This window comes from Microtus ochrogaster, chromosome 2 (genome assembly GCF_000317375.1).
Source record: "Microtus ochrogaster isolate Prairie Vole_2 chromosome 2, MicOch1.0, whole genome shotgun sequence".
NCBI classification, from domain to species: domain Eukaryota; kingdom Metazoa; phylum Chordata; class Mammalia; order Rodentia; family Cricetidae; genus Microtus; species Microtus ochrogaster.
The window spans coordinates 19,672,692-19,698,362 of record NC_022010.1 but is presented as its reverse complement, the minus strand read 5'-3'; the positions used below and the strand labels follow the sequence as shown (position 1 = coordinate 19,698,362).

General features: G+C 54.4%; 1 protein-coding gene across 1 annotated transcript; it reads right to left on the bottom strand.

The window, feature by feature from the left end:
* Nucleotides 1-275: 275 nt before the first annotated feature.
* Mmp17 (matrix metallopeptidase 17) lies at nucleotides 276-23,888 on the bottom strand. The gene is made up of 10 exons (XM_005344533.3): nucleotides 23,648-23,888; nucleotides 13,628-13,760; nucleotides 13,227-13,356; nucleotides 12,626-12,909; nucleotides 11,720-11,896; nucleotides 9,652-9,751; nucleotides 6,665-6,747; nucleotides 6,421-6,573; nucleotides 3,478-3,735; nucleotides 276-2,944 (listed from the first exon to the last, which is right to left on the bottom strand). Exons 1-10 carry the CDS (start codon nucleotides 23,801-23,803, stop codon nucleotides 2,655-2,657), a joined length of 1,764 nt encoding a protein of 587 aa, XP_005344590.1. The 5' UTR covers nucleotides 23,804-23,888; the 3' UTR covers nucleotides 276-2,654.
* Nucleotides 23,889-25,671: the final 1,783 nt, after the last annotated feature.

The window sequence follows — 25,671 nt, the reverse complement described above, 5'->3', positions numbered from 1 at the left end:
GTTAGAGCCCAGCCTGGTCTATAGAGTGAGTCCTGAGAAGCCAGGACTACACAGAGAAACCTGTCTTGAAAAACAAAACAAAAACAGTTGCTATACCTTTTCTCTGATCCAAAATGGCAGTTGGATTGGCTATAACCTGGTCCTTGCAGTTACACGGTAGGGAACCTTGAACTGTTCCCCAAAGCACAGAACACACGTTTTTTTCGTGAGGCCAAAGAAGGCCCAAGAGTCCACGACTACCCTTGTTGGGTACTGGACCCTCCCTGGGTGGTAACAGGCCTCAGACCTTCCTAGGGTTTCACCATGGTCATGGGCTGGTCATCATGTGAGTGCAGACGGTCAGTTCAGCCCAGGACTCAGAGCACACAAATCAGAATTACAAGAGAAATGTGTTTTGTTTTGTTGGGTTTTTTTAACCAGCGGTTTGTCTAGAAAAGGATGCCACATGGTATCATGCTGGATGCTGCTGCAGGATAAGAGCTGGATGTGGCTTTAGGAACCTTCAGGAATGTTAACCAGAACCTATAGTGTCAGGCACCAGGTAGCAGTGCCTGGTTGGCAGGCAACTGAGTGGGAAATGTGGCACTGGGTTGGCTCCTTGCCCAGAGAAGGTGTGGTTGGGACACATGGAGACCATGAGGGAGTCTCAAAATGTGACAACCTGGGATTTGATGGCCCTCAGGAGTCATGTTCTATAGGACACATGAGACAGTGTGCGTCTAGAGACTTCATCATACCCAACGACCTGGGGCTGGAGTAGACACTTATTTTCTCCCCCCAGCCTCTGTATAGGGGTGTGAATCAAATCATGAAACACAAGGGTCCAGCTACACACACTGCCCAGAAGCCAGAGCACTGGTACCTCCCTCATTTACTCTCCCTGGGAGACCCCCCTGGCTGCAGCAATGGAGGGAGGGGTGGTTCAGAGAACTCTATGCCCGCTGACTGTTTCACTCAAGACTAGAGACACAAACAAGTTTTTGTACTGGAGATCAAGCCCAAAGCCTTGGGCACGCTAGCCAAGTGCCCCACCACTGAACTGTCACCTGTCCAGTGTAGAAAAATTTTTATTAGAGTTTGGGTTTTTTAAAATGAGTGAGACACCAGCCTCTGGACGGCTTCAGCCTGCAGGCCTGACTTTCAGTGCTATGTGACAAGGCCCCTAGGACTCTTCTCACTGCCGTACTGGACGGCTGTGTTCTGCAGGCTGGTGGACAACATGGGACATCATAGGAGCGTGCTGTGATAGAGGACAGAGTGGGGTGGCCCCTATGACACCGCAGACCCCCACTCTGTCCTGTCTAGCCTGGCAGATGGGTGTAGGATGGGGCGGGCTGCTCACTCCTCCCAACCATGCTCGAACCTGGGCTAGGAGGGAGTGGCGCCAGTGCCCTGTATGTGAAGTGTGAGGCGGGTGTGCAGAAGCCTTTCTTTCCTGAGATGGGACCAGTCGGGGGAGGGGTGTGTCATCACATGTCCAATGGCAGAAGCTGCCTACTATACATCCACGCCTACATGGGTGGCTCCGCCCCTGGGCTGTATGTGTGTGTCCCTCAGGCCCATCCCGCCCCAGAACCAGCTCCCAGTAGCTGATGGCTCCTTGGTCCTAGCTCAGAGGCCCTTTCTGGACCCATGAAGGTCTGTCTTTCAGAGCAGCAATTCTTCCACAGCTCCTCCATCTCCAAGGCCAGGGTAGACCAGGAGGCGACATCATCACAGCCCTGCAGGACACCTGGCCGTGCTGAGTATCCCTGCAGCTGCCCCTTCCCAGTCCCCCTGTGCGCCACCTGCCAAGTTGCCATTCCCCTACTCAGGGCCTGGGGTAACCCAGCCACCGTTCCTTAACTGAACCCCCACTTTGATGCCAGGACAGCCACAAGCCTAAGCTGCAGGGTCTCAGCCCATAACCATATGGGGGCATTTTGCGGAAGCGATGGGCAGGGGAGATGAGAGATGTCCCTACAGGCACACCCCCAAGCCACAGCACCCCGGGGAGACCCACGGTTCTCTCCTGGCCACGCAGAGGGAGATAACAGGACGTCGCCTCTACTTAAGAACAGCTCATCTAAGATGAAGCAAGGCAACTGCTCCTGACGGTTGAAGCGAGGCGCCTGGCCAGCATCTGTAGATCCTGAGTGTGACTGGTCCTCTGCAGTGGCAGATGTGGCTCTAGCTGCTGCAAATGGCAGTGGATCAGATTTCTGGGCAGGTACCCTGTCCCCACTCTGTTCCCCGTTGGGCCATCAACTCGCTTGTGAAACCGGGGCCGTGGCCCCTACGGACACTGCGAGGACCTCCCCTTGTCCCCATCAGCCCACCTGCAGCTGACATCAGAGCTGCTCAGGTGCGGACAAGGCATCCCCGGGATGTGACAGCCAGGTGTGAGCAGCCCAGTAAGGTGCGAAGAAGCAGCATGGTGTGCAGAAGAGGAAGGAGCACCGCCTATGGCTGCTCCAGGGGGGGAGGGCACATGGATGCCACTGGTGGGACTTCTTGTCCCAGTTGGAGGCTACTCCAGCAGAGGGCACAGCACCCCTGGGTTTGGCGGAAGGAAGGAAGGAAGGACCGGGCGCTTGAAGCACAAGTCCTGCTGACTACTGGCCGGTATGTCCCTGCCCTCCTCGGCTCCTTGATCCGCAAGGCCAGCACTGTCCTCAGGATGCCCTTGCGGAGACTGAGGTCCACACGCCCCACAGCAGTGGCGGCAACAGCAGTAGAGATGGCGATGAAGACTCGTGTGCATCTGAAGTGCAGGAGCACACTGCTAGGCTGTCCTGGGCCCCACTGCGGCCCTGGGGTCCAGGCCCGACTTCCTCCGCATCTGCCAGCGGCTCGCCACACACCAGCCAGTCCCGGGCTGTAGACTGGGGGTAGCCAGGTGCTGCCTCTAGCTCGCCATCCAGCACTTTCCAGTACTCCTGGCCTCGGAAGAAATAGGATGCACCTGTAGAGTACAAGAGGGTGGCTGAGCTGGTCCCTCAGACACAGGGAGGCTCTGCATAGAACTGCGGTTTCTGAATAGAGCTGCGGGGGCTGGGGGGGTGGGCAGAGGTAGGACATCTTAGGCTGTCTGGGCCATGCATGAGCCTGACTTGGGCATCTGGAGGAGACTCTGGGACACAGGGACAGACTGTCAACTTCCACTCTTCCTTGCTGGAGTTTGCCCAGCATTGGTTCTGCGTGCCTCTCTTTTGGTATTGGAGGGGAGGCTACAAGTAGGGTACAGGTGCTCTAAGGAAAATGTACAAAGGCTGGAAGTCCTGTGTGTTTATGGAGTGAAAAGTAGGAGGTCAGGGCGGGTGGCAGAAGGGAGCAGAGCCCATGAGGGGGCTGAGGAGAGGGGTGAGGTCCTGAACCCCTCAGAGCTCAAGACAGGTTAAGTGTGGTTCAGCAAATCCCGCCCCCATGCCCCATCACAATCCCTATCTACAGTCAAGGAAACATGCTGGACAGCACTGTCCCCTGCCTGGCGCTCACCATCAGACCAGCGCATGGCGTCATCCAGCATGCTGGGGACACCCCTCCATAGGGGGCCCTGGGCAGGGTAGCCAGGGTCCATGCGCCGTGTGTGGTCATCATAGCGCCAGTACAGCTGGTCCTTAAAGAAATAAGTCCTGTCATTGTGGGCCCAGGAGAAGACAGCATCGATGCCACCTGGCGGGAGGCTGAAGTCGGAGACAGGTCGCGGGTACCCTTCCTCTACGTTGTTGTCCTTAAACACCCAGTATCTGTCTCCTGGTGGTGAGAGAAAGAGCCATAGGCTGCAGCAAAGGCTCCGGTCTTGACTTTCATGCGTGTCCCCCATCTTCACCCAAGGGGCCCTATAGAGTAGTTACCCTATGTCACCAAGTCAAGGAGGAACCCTGTCTGACATTTAATGAGCACCTACTACACACGTCTTGGTGTGCATCTGAGAATCAGTTCCTATTCTGGCAGTCACTGAGAGACAAGGAACCAAGACAACTTACCCTGCTCTATGACTGTTATGTATGAAAGGTAGGAACGTTCCCTCCCCCGTTTTGAGACAGAGTCTCTTACGGCCCAAGCTGGTCTCAAACTCACTACGTAGCCTAAGGGGTGACCTTGAACTTCTGACCCTCTGGCCTCCATTATCTGAATGCTAGGATTAAAAGCAGGTACCACCATGCCTTGTTTATGGGCTTCTAGGGACTGAACCCAGGCCTTCATATGTGCTAAGCAGGTGCCGTAATAACTGAGCCACCTACCTAAGCCAGGTATGACCATCTTATGGCAGAAGGCATTTAGTCTGAGGCCTAATTACAAGTGAGATGCAGGTCTCTTTGTGAGACTTTATGAACCAAGATGCTGAAGAACCGTTGGGTTCCATGGGAACAAAGATGTGTGGAGTGGGACCAGACAGACTCCATCCAGGGGTACCAGTGTGTGGGGTGAACTCAGGGCAAGATGCTCAGGTGGCTCTCGCTGTTTCCAGAGTGGAAACAGTATGTCCAAACCATCAACAAATGGGATGGGTCAGGACATCGTGGATGATATTACTGATCCACAGGACACACAGGACACACGAGGGGTAAAACCTGGGGTGGGTAGATACTGAAGGCCCGAGAGAGTGCTCTAGATTGGAGACCAAAGACACCACCATGTAAGGGAGATCCTGGCTGGGACCCTGATGATGCAGGAGTGGGTGTCTATGGACTAGATGAAGGCACTATAACCTCATTGTAACTGTAATATAAAAGTCGCTGTAACCTCATTGGCTTGGGTGGGGAGCAGTGCTTAGGAACAACTGGTATTGGGGTTCACGGCTCAGTCTCAACTGAAAGTCCCAGAGAAGAAAAAAAAAATACTGGCCACCCTGGGGATACACAATGAACTCTAGGCCAGCCAGAGCTACACGGTGAGACCCTGTCCGGGTAAAAGGAAAGGCACGATGATGATTAACACTGCCAGCTTGATAGCAGGTAGAATCCAGCCTCTGGGCGTGCCGATGAGGGATGTTAACCTCGAGTGGGCTGAGGTGGGAAGACCCACCCTGAATGTGGGTAGCACTGTCCCATGGGCTGGGGTCCCGGATGGAATAAACAGGAGAAAGTGAGCTGAGCAGCAGCTCCATCTTCCCCGACTAAGGGGGACGACGTGACTGGTTGTGACCGGCTGTTTCATCCTCTTGCCACCCATTTCTTCCCTAACATGCTGGACTGGAACTGTTAGCCACAACAAAACCTTATTTGCTGCTGTCGGGTATTTTATCACGGCATCGAGTCAAGTGACCTGAGGCCAAGCTGGCTCAGTAGCCTCAGAGGGACCTGAGCTGGGAGGGTGACCTAAGAACGGTGGCAACTTTGAGCTGAGGGCGAGCCGCTGCTCACACCAACCCCAGGTTTCTGTCTGTCCATGTCTCCCTGTGCATGGGCCCAGGAGGCTCACACCTCACACCTGTTTCCCTCCTGCCCCTGCCTTAGCTTCCTCCTTCCTAACTTAGGCTGGTCTCAAACTTGCCAACCGGCTAAAGATGACCTTGAATTTCTAATCCCCCTGCTTCGAACTCCCAAGTGTTGGGATTAATGCACCCCGTGCGTGCAATGCCAGGGCACAAAACCAGGGTTTTGTGCACGTTAAGCAAGTACTCAACCGATGGAATGATATCCCTAGGCCCTCAGCGCCCAAAGTTTTGGGAAACAGTCTTAGTATGTAACCCAGGCAGGCTGGGAATTTGCAGCAACCCTCCTGCCTCAGCTTCCCGAGTGCTGAGATTATAGGAATGTGCTGCCTTCCTGGCCCAGGTCTCTTTTCCCTTTCTGTGGGAAGAGACACATCCCATCCAAGGCTAGTAGTGAAGGCTAGGAGCCTTGCTTCCAAGTTAGGGACAGGGTAGGGTGGCCTAGAATGGGGCAGCTGCTAGGGGTTGTGGCCTCATGGCCTCTCTGGGGCCCCTGGGGCCTCTCTCTTAGCTCTCTGCACGCGGAAGGGATGTTTCTGCCTTGGGGGTCTTCACACTGGCTCACCTGATCTGGACCCTGTTCTTGGTGTTTCTGCTCAATGCAGGTCCCTAGATAGACTTCGCCTGCCGTTGTTTGTTCTCTCCCATTGCCTCTTTGAATAAACTCTCTCCTGTGGAGGAGCTCTTCACACCCTACCTCACCCCCAACTTCCGCTCTACATCGGTCCCAGCAGAGATTTTCCTCTTTTTTCTTCTTTTCTTTTTTTGGCTTGCTGTGTGTATCTGCAGCGCCCCCTACAGGAATAGACGACAGTAGGCCTCCATACACATCCAAGGAGTACAGCTGCTCTTCAGACTGGTGGAGCAAACTGCTCTCTCAACCAGGCTGGAGGTGCAAGGTTACAGCCAAGGGTTGGCAGGGTGCAGGGGAGGTCAAGGCAGGTCAGATGGCACAGGGGGAGGCCATGGCCAGCTGTGGCCCAGGAGAGAAGCTCACTCACCTTTGAAAAAGACAATCTTGTGATCGCTGGTACGCTCATACACGGCATCCACACTGTCCAGGTGCAGCGGCAGGCCCCGCCAAAAGCGATGCATTTGAGCTGGCTGCAGGGACACCAAGTGCCGATCCCGGGTCAGCCGCCAGAAGTACTTGCCTGGGTGATGGAAGGGAAGGTGGCTGCAGGAGCCTGGCGTGGCAATGGGGATCTGTCCTTCCATTCCCCAGGGCCCCCCAGGGTCGGTTACCTTTGAAGAAGAAGGCTTCACCTCGGATCTGGGCCACGGCATCGAAGTGGGCAGTGCACCTATGAGGCATGTCCTTCTGGGGCCTGTAAGGCAGAACGTGAGAGGGTCTGAGAGGGAAAGCACCCGACCCAAGCAGCCGGCTGAGCTACGGCTGCCAGCATCATGAGGGGAAGCATCCTGGAAGGACCCACAATAACCCTGTGTCCACATGGTAGACGGAGCTCACCAGGCAAGAAAGGGCAGTTAGAATGAGGGCCCCATAAGGCTATAAGCTGCATCGTGAGTCGGAGGCTAACCTGGGCTATATGAGACTGACTCAAAACCCCAAAGCCAACTCCCCTAAACCTAAAAACACCAGACGATAACAACAGCACCCGAAACGAACCTATAACGATGACAAACAAAACAAAAGCAAAGAACGTGAGCTTCAGTCGGGCTTGCGGCCACACTAGGCCTACAGTCCTGTACTCAGGAGGCTGAGGCAGGGGGATCGCTATTGTCTGGTCAACTCAGGTGTTGGGTTTCAATTGCCTGGGAAAGAAAAACATTCCTAGGAGGGACAGCCCTTACGGCTTAGGAGGGAAACAAAACTCCTAAGTCTCAGGAAAAGTTCCCGAAACTTACAAGAGTCACAGGCCCCTAACTAAGGTTACATAAGACGGCCGGGGCAGAGATGTCACAACTGGCTACCTGCCAGTCACGCAGAAGTTTCAAGGATACAGCTTTTTTCGGTTCTCACTCAGCCTGGGGTGGGCTTTCCAGTCACGAAGCTGTCTTTGCATCACCTATACTCTTATAGGAACTAACCCTCGTGCTTGCTCCTGTGAGAAGCCCTGGAAAACTTACTGGCTCACTATCCTAGACTAAAATCCTTCCCTTGGTCTGCTGTGGGGGCCTTATCTAGGGTAAAGAAATGTTTTTATAACTCCCTATGGAGTCATACAACACTGGGCTCCACAGTAAGCCCTTGTCTAAAGCGAGAGGGAAAGGAGCTGGGGAAGTGTTGAGTGGTTAAGACCCAGGTCGGGTCCTTGCACTCGCGCTGGGTAGCTCAGAACTGCCTGTAACTCTAGCTCCAGGAGATCCAGCGACTCTGGCCTCTGTAGGCACTATAGGACCATGCACGAAGCCACATATAGACACACGACTTTTAAAAGCCCTTAAAATCGATGGAAGGGCAGAACGGCTTCTCGGCTTCCCAGATAGGTCAGTGTCTCAGCACACAGAGCCCCGTGGGTAGGAGTCGGGGTGTGAGTGTCTCAGCACAGAGCCCCGTGGGTTGGAGTCGGGGTGTGAGTGTCTCAGCACAGAACCCCGTGGGTAGGAGTCGGGGTGTCAGAGTGTTCACTGATGCACACTGTAGACAGGAGAACCATGTTACACGCCCGAGACTGAGAGGGGTCCTGTCGACCACAATGCTAAGTATGCAAACACGAGCCCCAGAGCATCACCCGACACAAAGGGGACGGAGAAGCAGAGCTGTGTCAGGGACAGCGTGGTCCATTTGCTGAGAAACAGCCAGTCCTGAGGGTGTGTGGCAGAGGACTTCCCAGCAAACCACCTGCCAGGGCCACACACAGTAGTGTGCCATGCATGAGGACACTCTCCCTTTGTCACAACGCAGAACCCTCCGGCAGTGTCACACATGGGTGACCTAGAGAGCTTGGTGGGAGGGGTTGGTAGGAGAGAAATGATTCTTGCAGGGACATATAGCTCAGTGATAGAACGTCCTGGGTTCACTTATCACTTAAAAATGAAAGAGAAAAGAAAAAGAAGAAACAGCAAAGCCAAGCGTGTGGCTTTGTTTCATCCAGCTCATATCTGAACGCCAGCACGCAGGAGGCAGAAGCAGGGTGTTCATGATTTTGAAGCTGGCCTACGCCATGCAGCAAGTTCCAGGCCAGCCAGGGTTACACCGCAAGGCCCTACCTGAAACGAATCTGCAGAGGGTCAGTGCGGTGGCTAATTCATTACAAGGACTTGCTGTCAAGGCTGATAGCCAGAGTTCAGTCTCTGAATCAATATGGTGGAAGCCAGTTCCCACCAGCTGTCCTCTGACCTCCATACACACTGTGTGCCCACACCAAATGTGTGTGTGTGCATGCACACATGCACAATCACATATGCACGCACATGCGCGCATGTGCACGCACACACACACACACACACACACACACACACACACACACACACACACTGGGGATGAGTATTTGCCTAGCATGCACAAAGTCCAAGATTCAACTCCCAGCACTACATTAACCTGGATTAGTGGTATACGCCTGTAGTCTCTGCACTTGGAAAACAGAGGATGAGAGGGTCAAGGCTGTCGTCATCCTTAGCTACACAGGGGTCTGAAGTCATCTTAGGATACACGAGACCCTATCTCAAACACCAAACCAAACCAAAAAGTACCAACAACACAAGAAACACACACACACACACACACTCCAGCAGATAGGAAATAACAATGGGTTGATCATATTGACTCATACCTACAATTCCAGCACTTGAACTGTAGATGAGTGTGGGCACAGCAAGGAGGCCAGGGTGTGGGGGTTGGGGTCAGACAAGAGAAGGGACAGGCTGAGAAACAAAAGGTGTGCACTGTGCACTGCTGTACTGAGAGCCCAAGTCCCAGGGACAGCACAGATGTGCGCCGGGAACTGTCTGAATAAGCGCAGTTCTCAGTCAGCTCTGCAGAGGGACTGGCAGGAAAGTAAACAAGCCACTGTTTGCAAGATGTCCTAGCCCCCAGGTCCTGGGCTTTGTGAACCAGGCTATAGAAGAGGGACTATTTGAGGTTCATTGTAGCTCCACGGGGTAGCGGGTCCTTTCCCGTCCCGTCTCCTATTGGGAGGTCTAAGAGAAGAAAGTGCCCCTTGGGCCCAGTCAGCACATACAGCAATGCCTTCCTCAGGATCCCAGGCTATACTGGGTATTATGTGCTTGGTAGGGACAGCAGTAATGGGACAAGGGACAGGACTTACGGGGTGCTAGACCGATTGCTGGGGGGATCCGGCAGGAGGGGTGGTTCTTCAGGCTCTGGAGTATCCAGCTGTGCAGTAGGGGACACGGACTCCCGCACACCTGCAGAGACAGAAAGTGTGTGTTCAACCCAGGGCCTTAGTCTTACCAGCCTATCCTGCGGCCCTGGGCATGCAGTCTGGGCTGTGAGGCTGGGGGCCCCCAGTTCTGCTCATTCAGCCAGATGGGTGTTTGGTGGGGCAGACCACAGCAGCAGTCCTGTGAACTATACTGTGCCCCCAAAAACTTGTGGAGAGCATCACTGTCCCTCGAAACCACGCTCCTGGGTGGACACCCCTAAAAGATGTAAGCCAGGTGATCCACAAGAATTCCGCACCAAGGTCCACAGCGCTGGTCACAAGAGCCTGACAGGGAAGTAACCCTGTGCTCAATGTTGAGTTCATTCAGCCATGGAAAGGAACCAGGCCTGACTCCGGTTGGGGAGAAACCTTGAAAATACCACACTTGGGTAAAACAAACAAAACAAACACACACACACACACACACACACACACACACACACACACACACACACTAGCCACAGAAAGCCTCATTCTGCCTGGCTCCCTTTCCTCCGAATGTCACACCTCAGGCAATCCTCAGAGACAGTCCCTTGGGGTTAGTTAGTTCAGGGTGGCAAAAGTTGTGGACCTAGGTAGGGTGGAGCCTGAACAGCCCTGTGACGCACGTGGAGATGAGGGATTTTACTGCATTAGAAACAGCACTGGGGCTGGAGAGATGGCTCAGCCGTTAGCAGCACCAGCTGCTCTTGCAGAGGACCTGGGTTTGGTTCCCAGCACCCTCATGGCAGCTCACAACTGTCCATTAACTCTAGCTCCAAGGAATCTAACGCCCTCTTCCACACTCCCTGGGGCAGCAGGCATGCATCAGTGGTGCACATACACATACCCACAGGGCAAGAAATTCATACACATAAAAAGGAGTGACCCACAGGGTTGAAGAGGCAGCTCAGTGGTTATGGGTGCTTGGGACTCTTGCAGAGGACCTGGTTTCAGTTCCCAGCACCCACACTGCCTGAAACTCTAGTTCCAGAGGGTCTGACGGCCTCTTCTGACCTCTGTGGGCACCTGCATGTGTGTGGTGCATGGACATATATTCAAACACTCACACATTAGAAAGGAAATTCTGCAAAATAAACAAAACCACCACCACCACCTAAACAACAACAAACTCCACACAGATGGGGTGGGGAGGTGGGGAATGGAAAAGCAGATTGGGGGAGCACAGAATGAAGCTAGAGGCAGGATGGGGGCCAGGCTGGCTCTAATTCAGGGAGGAAAATGTTTCTGTATATTAAACATCACCTCTCCCACCCCATTCAGAGTAGCATCTCTTGGATGAACATGGGGGCAGACACCTCTACTTATTTCCAGATGTGACCCGGGAGCAGCCCTGGACCAGATTCTGGTCCTATTTTGGCTGTTTATACTCCTGTGGGGCAATACCAGGCAAGCTGCCTGCCTCTCACTCTCACAGATCGACCCTGGCAAGCTATCTACCTCTTGGTCCTGTGGGCTATTCTGGGCAAAGTGCCTGCCTTTTGGTCCTACAGGGATATCTTCATAGTCTTATGGGCTATCCTGGGAAAACTGCTTCTTCTGAATCCCGTAGGGATGTTCTTTCATTCTTATGAGCTATCCGGAACAAGCTGCCTGACCCCAGCCCACCGAGGACTCCTCCTCCCTTAGAGTCATGTAATCAGATGGCCAATTTAGCACAGACCCGGTGCTTAGAAGGCCTGGATCTATCTTTACTGCCGCCAAGGCTCTTTGAGGGACTGATTGACATCCCTGGGGCTCTACGAACAGCACTAGAAGGCCGAGACCTGTGTCCCACACCCTGGGCTCCTCTCCTCTCTCCACTCTTCGGTTTCCAGCAGATGTCTGTCATGTGCCCACAGAGTTCTAGACTAAGAAGGCACAGCCATAAACAGAACATACAACTACCTGGGGCATCTGTCCCTAGCACCGCCCTCCAATGTGGTCCATACTGGGCTTTGGGGACACTCACCATATAATTGCCAGACACGCACCCTGTCCTCGTAGGGAAGCCCGTAGCGGAGTGGGTCACCGACGGGGCCCTGGTAATACGGTTGCATGATGGAGCTTGGGGCAGCAACATGGCTCAGACCAATGGCATGACCAAACTCATGGACAGCCACTGCAAACAGGTCCATCCCATGGGCATCTGGAGACACAGAAGCTGCATGAGCCGGGGAGGACAGGACCCTGTCACTGATGATGGGGCTGGAATACAGAGCCGGTGCTCAGAGGGTCCCTGAATCCTGGCTGTGCTGGGAACTCCAGCTAGCCACGTGAGTACTGCAGACTGGCTCAGATCATGCTGGGCTCCAATGGAGGCCCTGTGTGGCAGAAGAGGCTTCCCAGGGGTCTCTTACACTTCCACAGTATGGAAGCCAGCCCGTTTAGTGTCTGACCATAGTGGAGACATCCCAGGATTGGCAGGATTTTCCAGGTTCAAACACAATAGCTGTCACCCCAAGACCCTACTTGAGAGATCTGGGTTTCAGCGCACTGGGCAGGGAATTAGCTGATTAGCCAAGCCACCTGCAGACACTCGGTGGATCAGATCATGAGAACGGCCCACCAGGTCTCAGTTAGTGGCTAACTTATGAGTGGAGTAGGACTCAGCTATTTAAGCCTAACCTGGGACTCGTTCTGGGGGAGACAGCTGCACCTTTTTAAAAAAGATTTATTTATTCATGTATTTATGTATATGAGTGCTCTCTGTCTTCGTGCACACCAGAAGGAATCTGATCCCACAATCAGATGGTTGTGAGCCACCATGGATGCACCTATCTTTAAAAGGTTCAGGGTGTTACTGTGGGGTCCACAGGGCCCACAGGGGCTGCCCAGGCCCAGGGTTCCAAATACTCAGGACTGACCACCTACATACCTGAGGAACGGAAGGTCCATGCCTCGTCATCATCAAAGTGGGTATCACCTGCCGTGTGGTGGTCACCGGGGAAGAAGGCATGGGCCACTGTGCCCCCGGGGCCATCAAAGGGGTAGCCGTCATTGTGGTCGGCCTTGGAGAAGTCGATCTGGATGTCAGCAGTGTTACCCGCTACCTCGTGGAAGTTCAAGGGTGTGATATCACTCCAGACTTTGAGGGCGTAGTACATGAGCGCCCGCACAGTATCCCGGCCCAGGGGTGAGTCCCGTGGGAAGGTCCGGACCCTAGGGGCAGGGTCAGAGTAGAGGCCAGCTGTCCCTGAGGTCTTTACGGACCTCCCTCTGGGGTAAAATATTGCCCCTCCTTGGCATCAGTGTTCCCTTATCATCTGCCTTTTTCTAGTCCCCAGGAGATGAACACAGATGAGTCCAGGGAACTCAGGAAACGCCAGCTCTCCAGACGGCACGGGCAGGCTGCATCTCAGGGCTTGCTCCACCCTCCATCCAGTCTATACACTGGGGATCCTCTCTGATATGGTCTGGCCCCAGGGGTGGTAGACAGAGAGACACTATCCTGGGGAGCCCCCACCCCGGCCACGCACCTCCAAGAAAGGTTCCTCTTGCTCCATTTGGTTGGTGGCGGAGTCTGTCGCTTTCTTCTTGCATGGGCCCCAGGGGGCAGGTCCGGAAGGGAGCAGCGAGGGGTCTTCATCAGGGCCAGAGTGGCCTCATCTGCATGGCAGACATAGGTCAGCGGGTAGACCTCATTTTACCTCCCCAACGAAGACCCCATGACCCCTCAGAGCCAATGGCCTCAAGGCCAGGTGTGTTCAAGCCCCACCTATCCCCCACCAGGTTAAGGCAACATTCACATTCATGGCTCTGGCCAGTCCGAGTTCTCAGTGGCCAATTTCAGGGTCCTGAGTAGCCAGGGTGGGTATGGCCAGGCTGGCACAGCCTTGATGGGACCAAGAAGCTTCCTGGTGCCTCCCGGAAAACTAACCCAGGATGCCGGTGGTCTCCAGGCCGCCAAACTGCTGCATGGCAGTAATGGCCTTGGACAGTTCCTCCTGGGTCTGTAGCTGTCCTGTTGCTGGGTCTGCAGGAGGCAGGTAGCCAAACCTGCTCAGCCATTCCTGGGGACACAGAGCAGAGCAAGAGGCTGTTAGGGTAGAGCCCAGCGGAGGAGGAGCTGGCCAAGCTCATGACTGTTGCACGGGAAATGCCGCTTGAGCCCTGGCCACCCCTACCTAGCCCCATCCCAACATCCCTGTCCTTTAAATCGGGTTATAAGCCATGATCAATGTTTGCCAGCAACCACTAGATGGTGCTGCAGTCCACATGCCAATTGTGACAACAACTCTGCCTGCTGCATGGACCTGTCTGGCTCCTGATCCAGAGGTCCTGTAGGGCAGGATGCTCTACACCCAAAAGCCAAAAACACCCCCCTTTTCAAGAAGGGCCCAAACACGGGTCCCAAATCTAACTTGTAGACTTGTTTATTTCCATCTCATCAACACACACAACACACACACACACACACACACACACACACACACACAATTTTGAAACAGGGTCTTAACGAATAGTCTTGGCTGGCTATGTAGATCAGGTTGGTCTCAAAATCCCAGAATCAGCCTACTTCTGCCTTCCAAGTGCTGGGGTTAAATGCACCTGCCACCACACCCAGCTACACCACTCTTTTGAGAAAGGGTCCCATGTAGTCCAGTCTGGCTTCAAACTTACCTTGCAGCCAAAAATGATCTTGAGCTTCTGATCCTCCTGCTCCCACTGCCCAAGGGCTGGGATTACAGGCACATACTACCATGCCTGTTTCGTGTGGTGCTAAGGATTGAGCCCAGGGCAAGCACTATCCTTACCTATTTTTTTTTTAATGTTTAGTTATCTAGTTGTGGTGGCGCATGCCTTTAATTGTAGTACTTAAGGCAGAGGCAGGCAAACCTCTGAAAGTCTGAGGCCAGCCTGGTCTACACAGGAAGTTCCAGGATGGCCAAGGCTACACAGAGAGACCCTGACCAAAAAAGACTACAAGACACACGTAGGTGTGTGTGTGTGTGTGTGTGTGTGTGTGTGTGTGTGTGTATGCACGTGTGCATATGTATTCAGATAACCTCAATCCCCAAAGAAGCACTAGCTCCCCTTGGAGATGGACTTAACAGGCAGTTGTGAGCTGCCCAAGGTGGGTGCTAGGAGCCCAACTAGGGTCCTCTGCCAGAGCAATAAGTACTCTTTTTTTTTTTTAAAAAAAAAAAAGAATTTATTCTAAATTCTAATTGTATGTTTTATTTTGTGTGAGGGGGGTTTTACCTGCATGGATATATATAGCCACAAGCATGCTTATTGTCCACAGAGGTAAGATGGCATCAGATCCCCAGGACTGGAGCTTTGGGTAGTTGTAAAGCCCCATGTGGGTGCTGGGGATGAACCCAGGTCCTCTGCAATAGGAAGGAGTGCTCTTAACCAGAAAGCCATCTCTCCAGCAGCTTCTCCACGCCTTTTTGAGACAGTGTCTCACCATGTAGCCCTGGAATATGCTATGTAGACCACGATGGCCTTGAACTCACTAAGATACTCCACATCTGTCTTTGCTTCCCAGTACTGGTGGGCACTGAAGTTGTGGCCATCATGCCCAGCAACCTACTTCTGTTTTGATGAACACACACACACACACACACACACACACACACACACAAAATACCACCCTACTCAAGTCCTTCCCTGACTCTCCAGTCCCAAGGACGTCACCCAGACTCCTTTCTTGCACTGGTTACTGCTGCTGAGAGCTGTTGCTTGGGAGTCCAGTGGATGTGGTTGGAACTGGGTTTCATCTCCCGGGACTCCTTGGAGCGTCAAACAGCGGCAAGCTGCCCAGGCTAGGAGGTCCAGCCTGGATGATGTAATTAGCATACATTTGCAGTGTGCCTGCCAGGTCTCTTCTCTGCATAACATGTATCCTCGCTGGGGTTTCTCTGTTTCACAATTCATCCCACCCCAACCCGTCCTACATCCTGTTGGTGTATATGGGGATGCCAGGGACTGGTTTCTAAGGCTGAAGGGCAGGACCTTCAAGCAGCCCGGAAAGTGAGAGTCATGCCCCGGGCACACACCCAGATCTCTCTACTGCCCCATTTTGGGTTCTGTAAGAAGGCCATCTTGGTGAGACCCTGTTCAGAGCTCTCCTCTCAAAAACTGTTTTAACATTTTAGCTGTTTTCACGTGTCAAAACACACACACGTTTTCACAGCTCAGACGCGGGGCCCCAGGGCTGCCTTTCCTTCCTACAGGAAGCCCCCTGAAGCTTCCTCAGAGAATGGATCCGCCACCCGAGAGTGCACATGGATGGGGAGCAGGGGCTGGAGGCTGGGATGGTAGCCCTTGTTTGTCTAGAACAGACCGTAATTGGGCTTGGCAGCATTGCACCTGCAATCTCGGATGCCCTGCCCCCACCAAGAGAGAGTTTAACCCTCTTGCATGCTGGCAGCCCCCTCCCTGTATCCAGGAGCCTTCTCCGCAGTGCTGAGTCCTGGGAGGGGCTGACCACAGTGGACTTTGGCTTGGGGAGGTGGGTGATCGCCAGCACTGGCCTCAGGTGGACACCCAAGGGGCAGCCAACTGACCAAAGTCATACATCAGCAGAGGATGGGTGTGTGGAGGCCACAGGCAGCTAGCTCATCCATCTCCAGGCGGGTGAACCCCAAACGCTCACATAAGCTTCCCATTATCATCTGGGACTAGAACCTGATAAACGTCAAATGAGGATAACGGGCCATTGAGACGGCAGTTAGCCTAGTGGACTTGGGGTTGCCTAGGCTGACAAAAGCCACGCAGAGGACAAGGTTTCTGCAGAAGAGGCAGCCTTGACTGGCACCTTGCAGCTAGAGAACCGAGGCAGTCCCTCGTCACCCCATCTGACCTGCTCTGACCCCTGCAGGTGTGAAAGCCTCTCCCCACCTCCCCGTCTGCAGCAGGATGGCCAGAGATAAGACTTCCTTGCTTCCTCTCCCCTGTCCCCTAATACCTATTGAGCCAGGACCTCACACACCCTTGTCCTGGGCCGCCAGCTCCCTGCTTGCCTGCCTGGTCCTCCTTCCACTGTCGCCACGGAGACAGACCGCTGTCTCCAGGGCAACGGAGGCTGCAGCAGGCGGGTGCTGTGAGGCTCAGGGTGAACCTTCCAGAAGGCCACTGGGGAGGAGGGTGGGGCCGGAAGAAGAGGAGTCCCACTCCCCAGGGCAGACACCCCTTCCTCCCAGCCCAGTCAAGGAAACTAGACCATTACTGCAGACCATGACTGAGGTTGGCTGAACAGTCCCGGGATTCCTGCCCAGATGTAAACACACGCAGTCAGTCAGCGCTAGCCCCCTCCTCTTTCTCATCTTGCTGCTGCGTTTATCACCATTTGACACAATGTGTATCCTTTTACAGCTCTAACGAGGCATAATATGTACAGTGTTACAATCCTTCAGATGGTTTTAGCAAATTTATAGAGCCACCCCAATCCCTGCGCTGGCTTATCCAACTGTCTTATGGAATCTGGGCAGCTCTGCCCACAGCCTTGATCAGATGCCATTGTGGCCCCCAGGAGCCTGCAGACCTTGCCTGGCACCTGGACTATTACTAAGCTTATGACCACCCCCCTATCCCTCTCTAACTGTACCCACCAGTTGGAGGCAAATGGATGCCACCAGCCCCATCTCACAGGTAGGGAAACTGAGGCCTGGAAGCTGAATCCAGATTCTTGTCCTGCCAACCTGTGTCAGGAACAGGGCCAACTCCTGATATATATATATATATATATATATATATATATAATGATAATGATATATGCTATATATCATTCATATCACATATGCTAACTGTAGGTGCTCTGATCTGTAGGCAGTGCCACCTTTGGCCACTCACTCCTCACATTTACCACTTTCCCCCATATAAAAGCCCTCAGGCCCTTGTAAGGGCAATGCCAGTGGGGACCCTCCAACCCTTACAGGTGAGGCATCTGAGACCCCGAGGAGCAAGGAAACTGTCCACAGCTACGCAGCCCATGGGATCCATGACTCATCCATTTATCAATGAGCATGTGTGTGTGTGTGGAAGCCAGGGGACAAGCTTGGGGGTGACCCTCAAGGTACACTGTCTGGGTCTTTTGCAGCAGGGTCTCTGCTCACCATAGAGGTAAGATTGTCCATCCAGCATCTCCAAGAATCTCTTGTTTCTACATCCCCAGTGCCAGAATTATGGTCCACAGCTAGGTGGTAATGGCACACACCTTTAATCCCAGCATCTGGGAGGCAGAGGTGGATGGATCTCTGAGTTCAAGGCCAGTCAGGTCTAAAGAGTGAGTTCCAGGACAGCTAGGCCTACACAGAGAAACCTTGTCTTGAGAAATCAATCAATTAACCAAAAAAAAAAAAAACAAAAAACAAAACAAAAAAACCAAGAATGTTCCACCAAGCCAAGCTTTAAAAAATATTTTTTTTCTTTTTTTTTTTTTGTTTTAAAAATTTTTCTTCTTTTTTTCCTTTATTAAGCAAAGACTTCCATGCCCTATAGAAAAAATATTTTTTTAAATGTGTTTGTGAGTGGGTAACTTGTCTATGAGTGCAGAAGCCCAAGGGGGCCAGGGGCATCTGGTCCCCTGAAGCTAGCATTCCAGGAAGTGGTGAATCACTTGCTGTAGGACTGGGCCTCAAATGTATATGCTCTTAACTGCTGGGCCATCTCTCTAGTTCTATGATCAGCTTTTCCAGCGGTTTCTGGTGGTTGAACTTGAGTCCTCACGCTTGCCTGGCAAGCACTTACCCAACCAAGTGAACCTCCCTCCAGCCCCTGTGTGGCCCTTTTATAAAGAAAGATCCTAGCAGATAGTCAGAGTGGTCCCCTGCCTGGGCCTTTCTGACCAGAAGGGAGACAGGTAGACCAGGGCGGATCTGTCCTGGAGGGGAAAATTAGTGGAGACCATGCACACATTGTCTCCGGCCATTTTCGTCCTGATGCCAACTGCTCCACTGATTCTGAGCTAAGGGCCACTGAATGCCTGTGAAATATGCGGAAAGCTCCACGCAGTCCCCAGGATGTGGGGAGGATGGTGGGCGCTGTTTTTTTTTTCTTTCCTGCACTTTCCGTCATGCACAGTGTTCCGTAAGTCACTGCGAGTTGGCCCGACGAAGTAGGTGCTGCTGCTACCCCATTTTACCAACAACGGAAGAGAAAGAAGCACAAAGTACAGACCCCTGTCACATAGTATGGGAGTGCAGAGCTGAGGCTGGAGCTGGCTGGCTTCTGGGCTAACCCCGTAACCACTGCAAGGCAAGGGAGGGATGTGACAGAGGGGACAGTTAGATGGACACTCGGGGAAGTTGTTCTGGGCAGATACGGGGTTGTCATTGTCTATAAGGAGCCCTGGGGAGAGTATTCACGGTGGGAAGGTTTTCCTGTTTGGTTTTGTTTGTTTGTTTTTGTTTTTCGAGACAGGGTTTCTTTGTGTAGCCTTGGCTGTCCTGGAACTCACTCTGTGGACCAGGCTGGCCTCCAACTCACAGAGACCCGCCTGCCTCTGCCTTCGAATGTTGGGATTAAAGGTGTGCACCACCACTGCACGTCCTGGTGTGAAGGTTTTGATGCAGGAAGTAGCTAGGTATAGCACCTAGGAAGGAGATGGTTACTGAGGGGTGAAGGGTCTGGGGACAAGGACAGAGTGGGACTTGGCGCTATGAGGGGATGCATGCCTATTACATAACCATCTCGTCTTTGCTGGGAGCCAGGTGCCCGGCGTATATAAGATGTCTTTTCCTTCCTGGACCAGCACTGGCCTGTACACAGACCCAAGGCCAGGTGGCACTGAAAGTTTAAAGTTTACAGTTAAGGCGACAGGCATCTGACACACCTGAGAAGTCCCCCAGCAGGCTCCTCACTGGACAATGCCCTGGAAGCCTTCTGAAGTTGTCCGGCTTCCCCACAAGAACAGGCTGCTCCTATGGGCCCATTTGCTAAGAGAGAAGACTGAGGCCCTATGAGCTGGTCACAGAGCAGGTAAGCAGCAGCCTGGGACTCAGCCTAGATCTAGGTAAATGGGTCTCACATCAGATATCCACAGAGTGGCCGGGTATGGACGTGCACACCTTTAACCCCAGCATTCAGGAGGCAGAGGCAAGCAGACCTCTGTGAGTTCCAGGTCAGCCATGGCTACAAAGACCCTGTCTCAAATGGAAGCAAAGCACAAAGTAGTGAACATTGAGACTTGTTTCCTTCTCTCTCTCTCTCTCTCTCTCTCTCTCTCTCTCTCTCTCTCTCTCTCTTTCTGTGTGTGTGTGTGTGTGTGTGCATGTGTGTGTGTGTGCTAGGACAGAACTCCGGGTCCTTCACGTGTTAGACAAATGACCTACGCGATGTGGTTTGGATGAAAGTGACCCTCCCCACCCCCCAGTTCATATATTTGAACACTCGGTTCCCAGTTGGTAGAAAAGTGTGGGGAGGATCAGGAGGTGTGTCACTGGGCCTAGCTTGAGGTTTCCAAAGAATTGCCATTCCCAGTGTGTTCTTTGCAACCTGAGACGTGGGCTCTCAGTTATTCCTACAATCAGGGCTTCAGCCCGGCCGTCATGAACGCTACCCGTCTGGAACTGTGCTCAATCAAATGCTTTCATTTCTAAGCTGCCTTGGTCACGGTGTTTTCTCAAACAGAGAAGTAACTATGACAGTATAACACTGACAGACAGCATCATCTTCTATTTTCTTGAGACAGTGTCTCACTAGTAGCCCTAGATGGCCTGGGAACTCCCTATGTAGAACAGGCTGGTTTTGAACTCTCAGATCTGCCTTTGCCTCCTGAGTGCTAGGAGTATACGATTAAAGGTGCATATACCACCATACCCAGAACTGGTCCTTTTTGTTTGTTTGTTTTTTAGAGCCTTAGGTTGCTCAGGCTGGCCCTGAACTCACTATGTAGCCAAAGACCCTAAACACCATATCCTTTTCCCTCTGCTTCCTGGCGCTGGGATTACAGGTGTGTGCCAACATGCCTGGCTTATTTGGTGGGGCTGGGGCTGGCAGCCAGTGGTGTGTGCATGCTAGGCAAGCACTTTCTGAGACAGAGTCTTGCTCGAGAGTCCATGCTGGCCTTCATACCACCCTCCTGCCTCAGTTCTGGGCAGCCGCGGTGAATGCCCGTAAATGCAGGTCTGGCACTATGTTCAACTGCTGCCTTGCCACCTTGGTTTGGGTCCACAGCGAACAGCTGTAGTTCCCAGAGCATAGCTATGGGCATAAGGACGATTTCTTCGTGGGCCCAGAAAGAGTGCAGGCAGCAGGGAGAGCTAAGATCAGGACAGGAGGAGACTGTAGGCTTCAAGAAGGAGACACACAGGCCAACCCTGCATTCCATGTCCCTGCTTCTGCCCGTCACCATTGGCCATCCTTAATTCCAACACACCAGCCTTCAGTTGTGGGCATAGTGAGATGAAGATCTGAACCTGCCCAGCCTGAGTGGTACCAGCAACGGGAGAGACTGCTGTGGGAGGAAAACCCAGAGTCGAAACTTCCGGGGTTCATTTGTTTAGCTGCCAGCATGAAAGGAGCTCTTTAGCAGGACCCCTAGCAGCCGCGGGCCCCCAGATACCTAGACTGCTTGGCGCTGCCGAGACACAGCCACACAGCATGCCCTACGGAGCCAGGCCTGGCTGAGCGATCTGACATTTGTGAATGAAATATAAGGGGGTGACGGCAAGAATCTGCAGCGCCAGTCAGTGGATGAAACAGTCTCCAAGGCAGGTTGTGAGTGAGAACTGCAGGGTGTGAGAACTGGGGCCTGATCTGGCTGTGTGAAAATTGTCCACTTCCCCATGGCTACCCAGCTGGACATCTGAAAGGGCCGTCAGGACGCCACTCTTTCAGAACCTTCCCTGGGGTTGCACACTTTGCTGTGAGGCATTAACCATTCAAGAAACGGAATAACAAAACAAGGCCCACTAGGCTGTGAGGAGGCACAGCCCCGGTGTCCTTCCAGGGGGCCTGGGGCCTCTTCTGGGCTTTATTCACTGGCGTTGGCCCCTCCCGGCCCAGCCGTGGGTGCAGCGCTGTCTGGCAGCGGTTGATCACAAAAACAAAGGCGCCCTTCTCCTCGGAGGCATCCAGACTTGAATACGCTCAACAGCCCGCAGAGGGCGGTCTGAGGGGCATCAGAATGCTCCCACCCAAAGCCCGCCCATCTTTTGCAGCTCGGAGCCCCTGTGCCCCAAGCTCTTTGGTGCCATCTCCTAGAGGGCCACCAGAGGGCGCCCCCTACCACCACAGAAGAGACAGGCAGATGAGGGTTCCCACACCCGGGAGGATATTGTCCTGGGAAGGGGGATGCCTGCTGCACCCTCCCGCTTTATCCAGAACTGGACGACAGGGTTCTGCTGCCTCTGACAAGGCTGCAGTCACGCGCCCTGCTCAGTGAGACCTTCAAAGTGTGGATCGGCCGGTGACCCTAGGGTGCTCAGGAACTCAACAGGGGAGGGGAAAAGTAGATGAGGTCCACAGGTGCCAGGGGGAGGAGCCAGCCCCACCCCAACCTCCAAGGTCTGGCTGTTACAAAACTTCCTAAAGGCACTGGGCCTAATGGAGAAGTTGGCTGGTCAGGGACTCCATCGCCCCAACTCCACCTCGGTGTCCTCTCTCCCTTAACCAGTCCTTTTTGAGACACCCTGAGAACTGGAACACGAAGGGGTCTGGGCTCTACTGTCACCTACCCAGAACTGGGACTGGATGTCCCACTGCTCGTGGCCACGGGGGAGAATGGCTATGAAAGCCCAGGAACAGGAGTGTGAGGAACCCCTATTTTAGAGACCACTGGAGTCGGAGGAAGCCACCCCTAGGGGACCCTCAGGCGTCTGTCCGCAAGTGGGCAGAGAAAGCATGGGGCCACTGCCATCACAGAGGCCTGGGGGTGGCAGAGTCAGCCTCTCACTCAGATCCAGGGGCAAGTCTTGCCAAACAGGGGGTTGCTCCCTCCCGCCCCAGTGTCTCCTCCAGTCTGACATCTCCAAGGCACCTTGCCTAGACCTAAAGGTTTACGAGTCCCCATTGCCAACCGCCGGTGGAGAGTGGACTCTGCCAGGACCCCATTAGGATATTGGCTACTTGTGCCGGGCAAGAAGCCGCCCGGGCTGGGTCTCTGGATCTCAGAGGATCAAGGGCGCCCAGGCCGGGGCCTCCTCTTCGAAAAAGGGCTTTATCCACCGCGCGCGCCTTTGCAGAGGCTTCGCGGGCCTGCGGAGCTATAAAGTCTGATCGAAAACCTTCCGGGTCTCCTGCGGGGACTTGGGTCAGGAGGGCAGACGAGAGGTGGGAAAAAGCCGGCACAGCGGCCCCCAAACAAGGGTGCCCCGCTAAGCTCGGGTCTTAAGGTAGCAGAAGGGTTGGGAGTTGGCGGGCCAGGGACAGCAGCGGGCTAGACACGACAGAGGTTGCCACCCGCACCGGCGGGACAAGGCCGACCGCTCCCGTGGAGGAAGGAAAGGGGGTCGCTCCACGCACGCCGAGCAGGCGGTTCTCCCAACATCGTCAGCAGAGCAAAGTCGGGAACCCCAGGCTTTCCGGACGCCCACATGCGCGTCCCCGGCTTGCGGTGCGCGCCCCTGACCTCCCACTCCGGCCGCGAAGCTTGCGGGGCGCACCGCTCCGAGCGACTGTGACGCCGGTCACCCCGCCAGAGGTCTCTGTGGAGCTGCTTTTAACCAGGGACCCGGCTCCAGCTGGGCGACCACCTCCCCGGGGCGCCCGCGGCTGCGACGCAAGATCGCATCGAACGGGAAAGCGACCGCTGTCCCCCTACACCTGCAAGCGTGCGTCCCGCTCAGCCCGAGTCCCAGGCTCAGTTTCCCTGCCTTGGAAATGGGTCCGCCGCGCCCGGGATCCGCGCACCTCTCCTAGAGGAACAAGGGAGAGTCTCCCTTCTCTCTTGCACCTCGTGAGAGCCCGGGGACTCAGCTCCCGGAGTCCCGTGCCCGCGTTGCACACTCACCACCCCGAGACTGAGGTCCTCTGCGCGGGGCGCTGGCGCTGCGCAGCCCCCGTGGACCGCCAGCGAGAGCAGAAGCAGCAGCGGCGGCAGCCTGGGCCCGGGGCTTGGAGGGCCAGGTCCCCGGGGAGATCCAGGTCCCCGCGGGCGGCGTCCCATCCCGCTCTCCGAGGCGGGGCGGCGAGGATCCCCGCGCCCGCCCGCAGCCGGCTCCGCGCCTCACTCGGCTCCGCGCCCGCTCCGCTCCGCGGGACTGAGCCGCGCGCCCGCCCGCCTCCGGGGCAGGGCCATGCTAATGTATGCTAATAAGATATCACCCCGCCCACTCCCTTAAAGGGGCCCCCCCGCACGGGCGGGACCGGATAATCCGCACCGAGGGTTTGCCCTCTTTCAGAGCTGGAGCTCTGCTCCAGGTAGGGGAGCGGGGAAACTAGGGTGCGAGTGTTCAAGATCCTCGGTCTTCTGCTAGAGCTCCCGGTCCAGTTCCAGGTCACTCAAGACCTGGAAGACAGCCGCAGCGCGCATGATGGGCGCACGGGGGAGCCCGCGGGCCACAGAGTCCTGGGGCGAGAGGGAGTGAGCACCCCGATGCGGAGGGAACGGAGGTGGGGGGAGGGGGGATAGTGTGATTCCGACGAGCGTAGGAGGGAGCCTGGGATGGGATGGGTGAGCGTGGGTGGGAATAGGGGCGTAGGATGGGAGGGGCTGAGGCCGAGAGCACACCTGAGTCCTGCAAGGAGCACGGAGCGCAGAGCACTTTGTTACCCTGGTGCGCCAGGAAGCACCTGGCTTCTGCGGCTGAGTGTCTGCGGCAGGTGTGAGAAAGGAGAATTTGTGTTTTGAGGTGCGGGGAGTGAACCCCCAAGGCTGCCGACGGCCTGGACCGGCTCTCTCTCCCTGAGCCGCTACCGAGTGGGAGGCTATGAATAGCTCACATTAGCTGGGATCTGGCATCCGCTCAGCACTTTACATAAAAAAAATTTTCTTTCTCACAACCCTTTAGAGGTGGAAACCATATTTCTCAATTTGTACACAAAGAAACTGAGGTCCAGAGAAAATAACTCCTAAGCAGGTGACAATGTGCAGAGCGACAGAGGGGAAACTGGCTGGGCTAGGGGACAGGGTTCAACCCCTCCTCTGCCCCCAGTTCAACTTCTTATCACCTTGGGATGCAGCTGGATCCCTAGTCTCTCTCCCATCTGTCTCTCTTTACTGTTGGTGTTGTTAGGATTACAGTCTGTTGTCTACATAGGGAAACGGAGGTTCAAGTGATGTCCCCTGAAGGGGAGGGTGGCTCCCTGCATCCCAAGCAAAGCTCCCTCCCCCAAATCCTAGCTGTGGGACTTGGACTGTGCAGTCCCTGTTGCTCTCAGGGTCTGGGTGGTTTGGGAAGAGGTTTAGATTCTGCGCTTACTTCAGCACTGTGTAGTGACAGCCGGAGACGGCTGTGTATAGATGCGTGTGTGTGTGTGTGTGTGTGTGTGTGTGTGTGTGTGTGTGTGTGTGTTGGGGTTTAGGACCTTAATTTGAGAAAGCTGGTGGCCCAGAGGGTACCCAACCCAGCCATCCAACAATGAGACAGTAACATCTTGGGGTGCTTCGCTATGGGGGACAGACAGACTCCATACCACTCCATATCAGCCTATGAAAAGGTGCTGTCCACATTTAAAAGTGGGTCTTCCTATATCTCAGTTAACCTAATCTAGGTAATCCCTTAAAGGCGTGCCCAGAGGCTATCCTAATCTAGCCAGTCTCTCGCAGGTGTGCTGGGGGACTTGTATCCTAGGTGATTATAGACCCTGTCGAGTTTACAATATTAACACGTGGCATTAACATCACATTGGTATTAGAAGAAAACTCGGTCCCCATCGAGGAGCTTTGTGCTCACCTGGTAGACGAGAAGAGGGGGACTGACTGTAGGTAGCATCTGTAGTTACTCTCTGTGAGATCGGCTGCAAAGCTCCAGACCTCCTGTTCTGTCTGTACCGAGGTCTCTGGCCTCCCGTGCATGACATCCCCATGAGGGA

Excerpts from the sequence above, each read along its gene's own strand:
- Mmp17 (XM_005344533.3), bottom strand. The coding sequence starts at position 23,803 with ATGGGACGCCGCCCGCGGGGACCTGGATCTCCCCGGGGACCTGGCCCT. Across the intron at positions 13,761-23,647 it reads AGGACCTCAGTCTCGGGGTG|GAATGGCTGAGCAGGTTTGG; the intron begins GTGAGTGTGCAA and ends CTGTGTCCCCAG. Across the intron at positions 9,752-11,719 it reads GCGTGTCTGGCAATTATATG|GTGTGCGGGAGTCCGTGTCC; the intron begins GTGAGTGTCCCC and ends CTGTCTCTGCAG.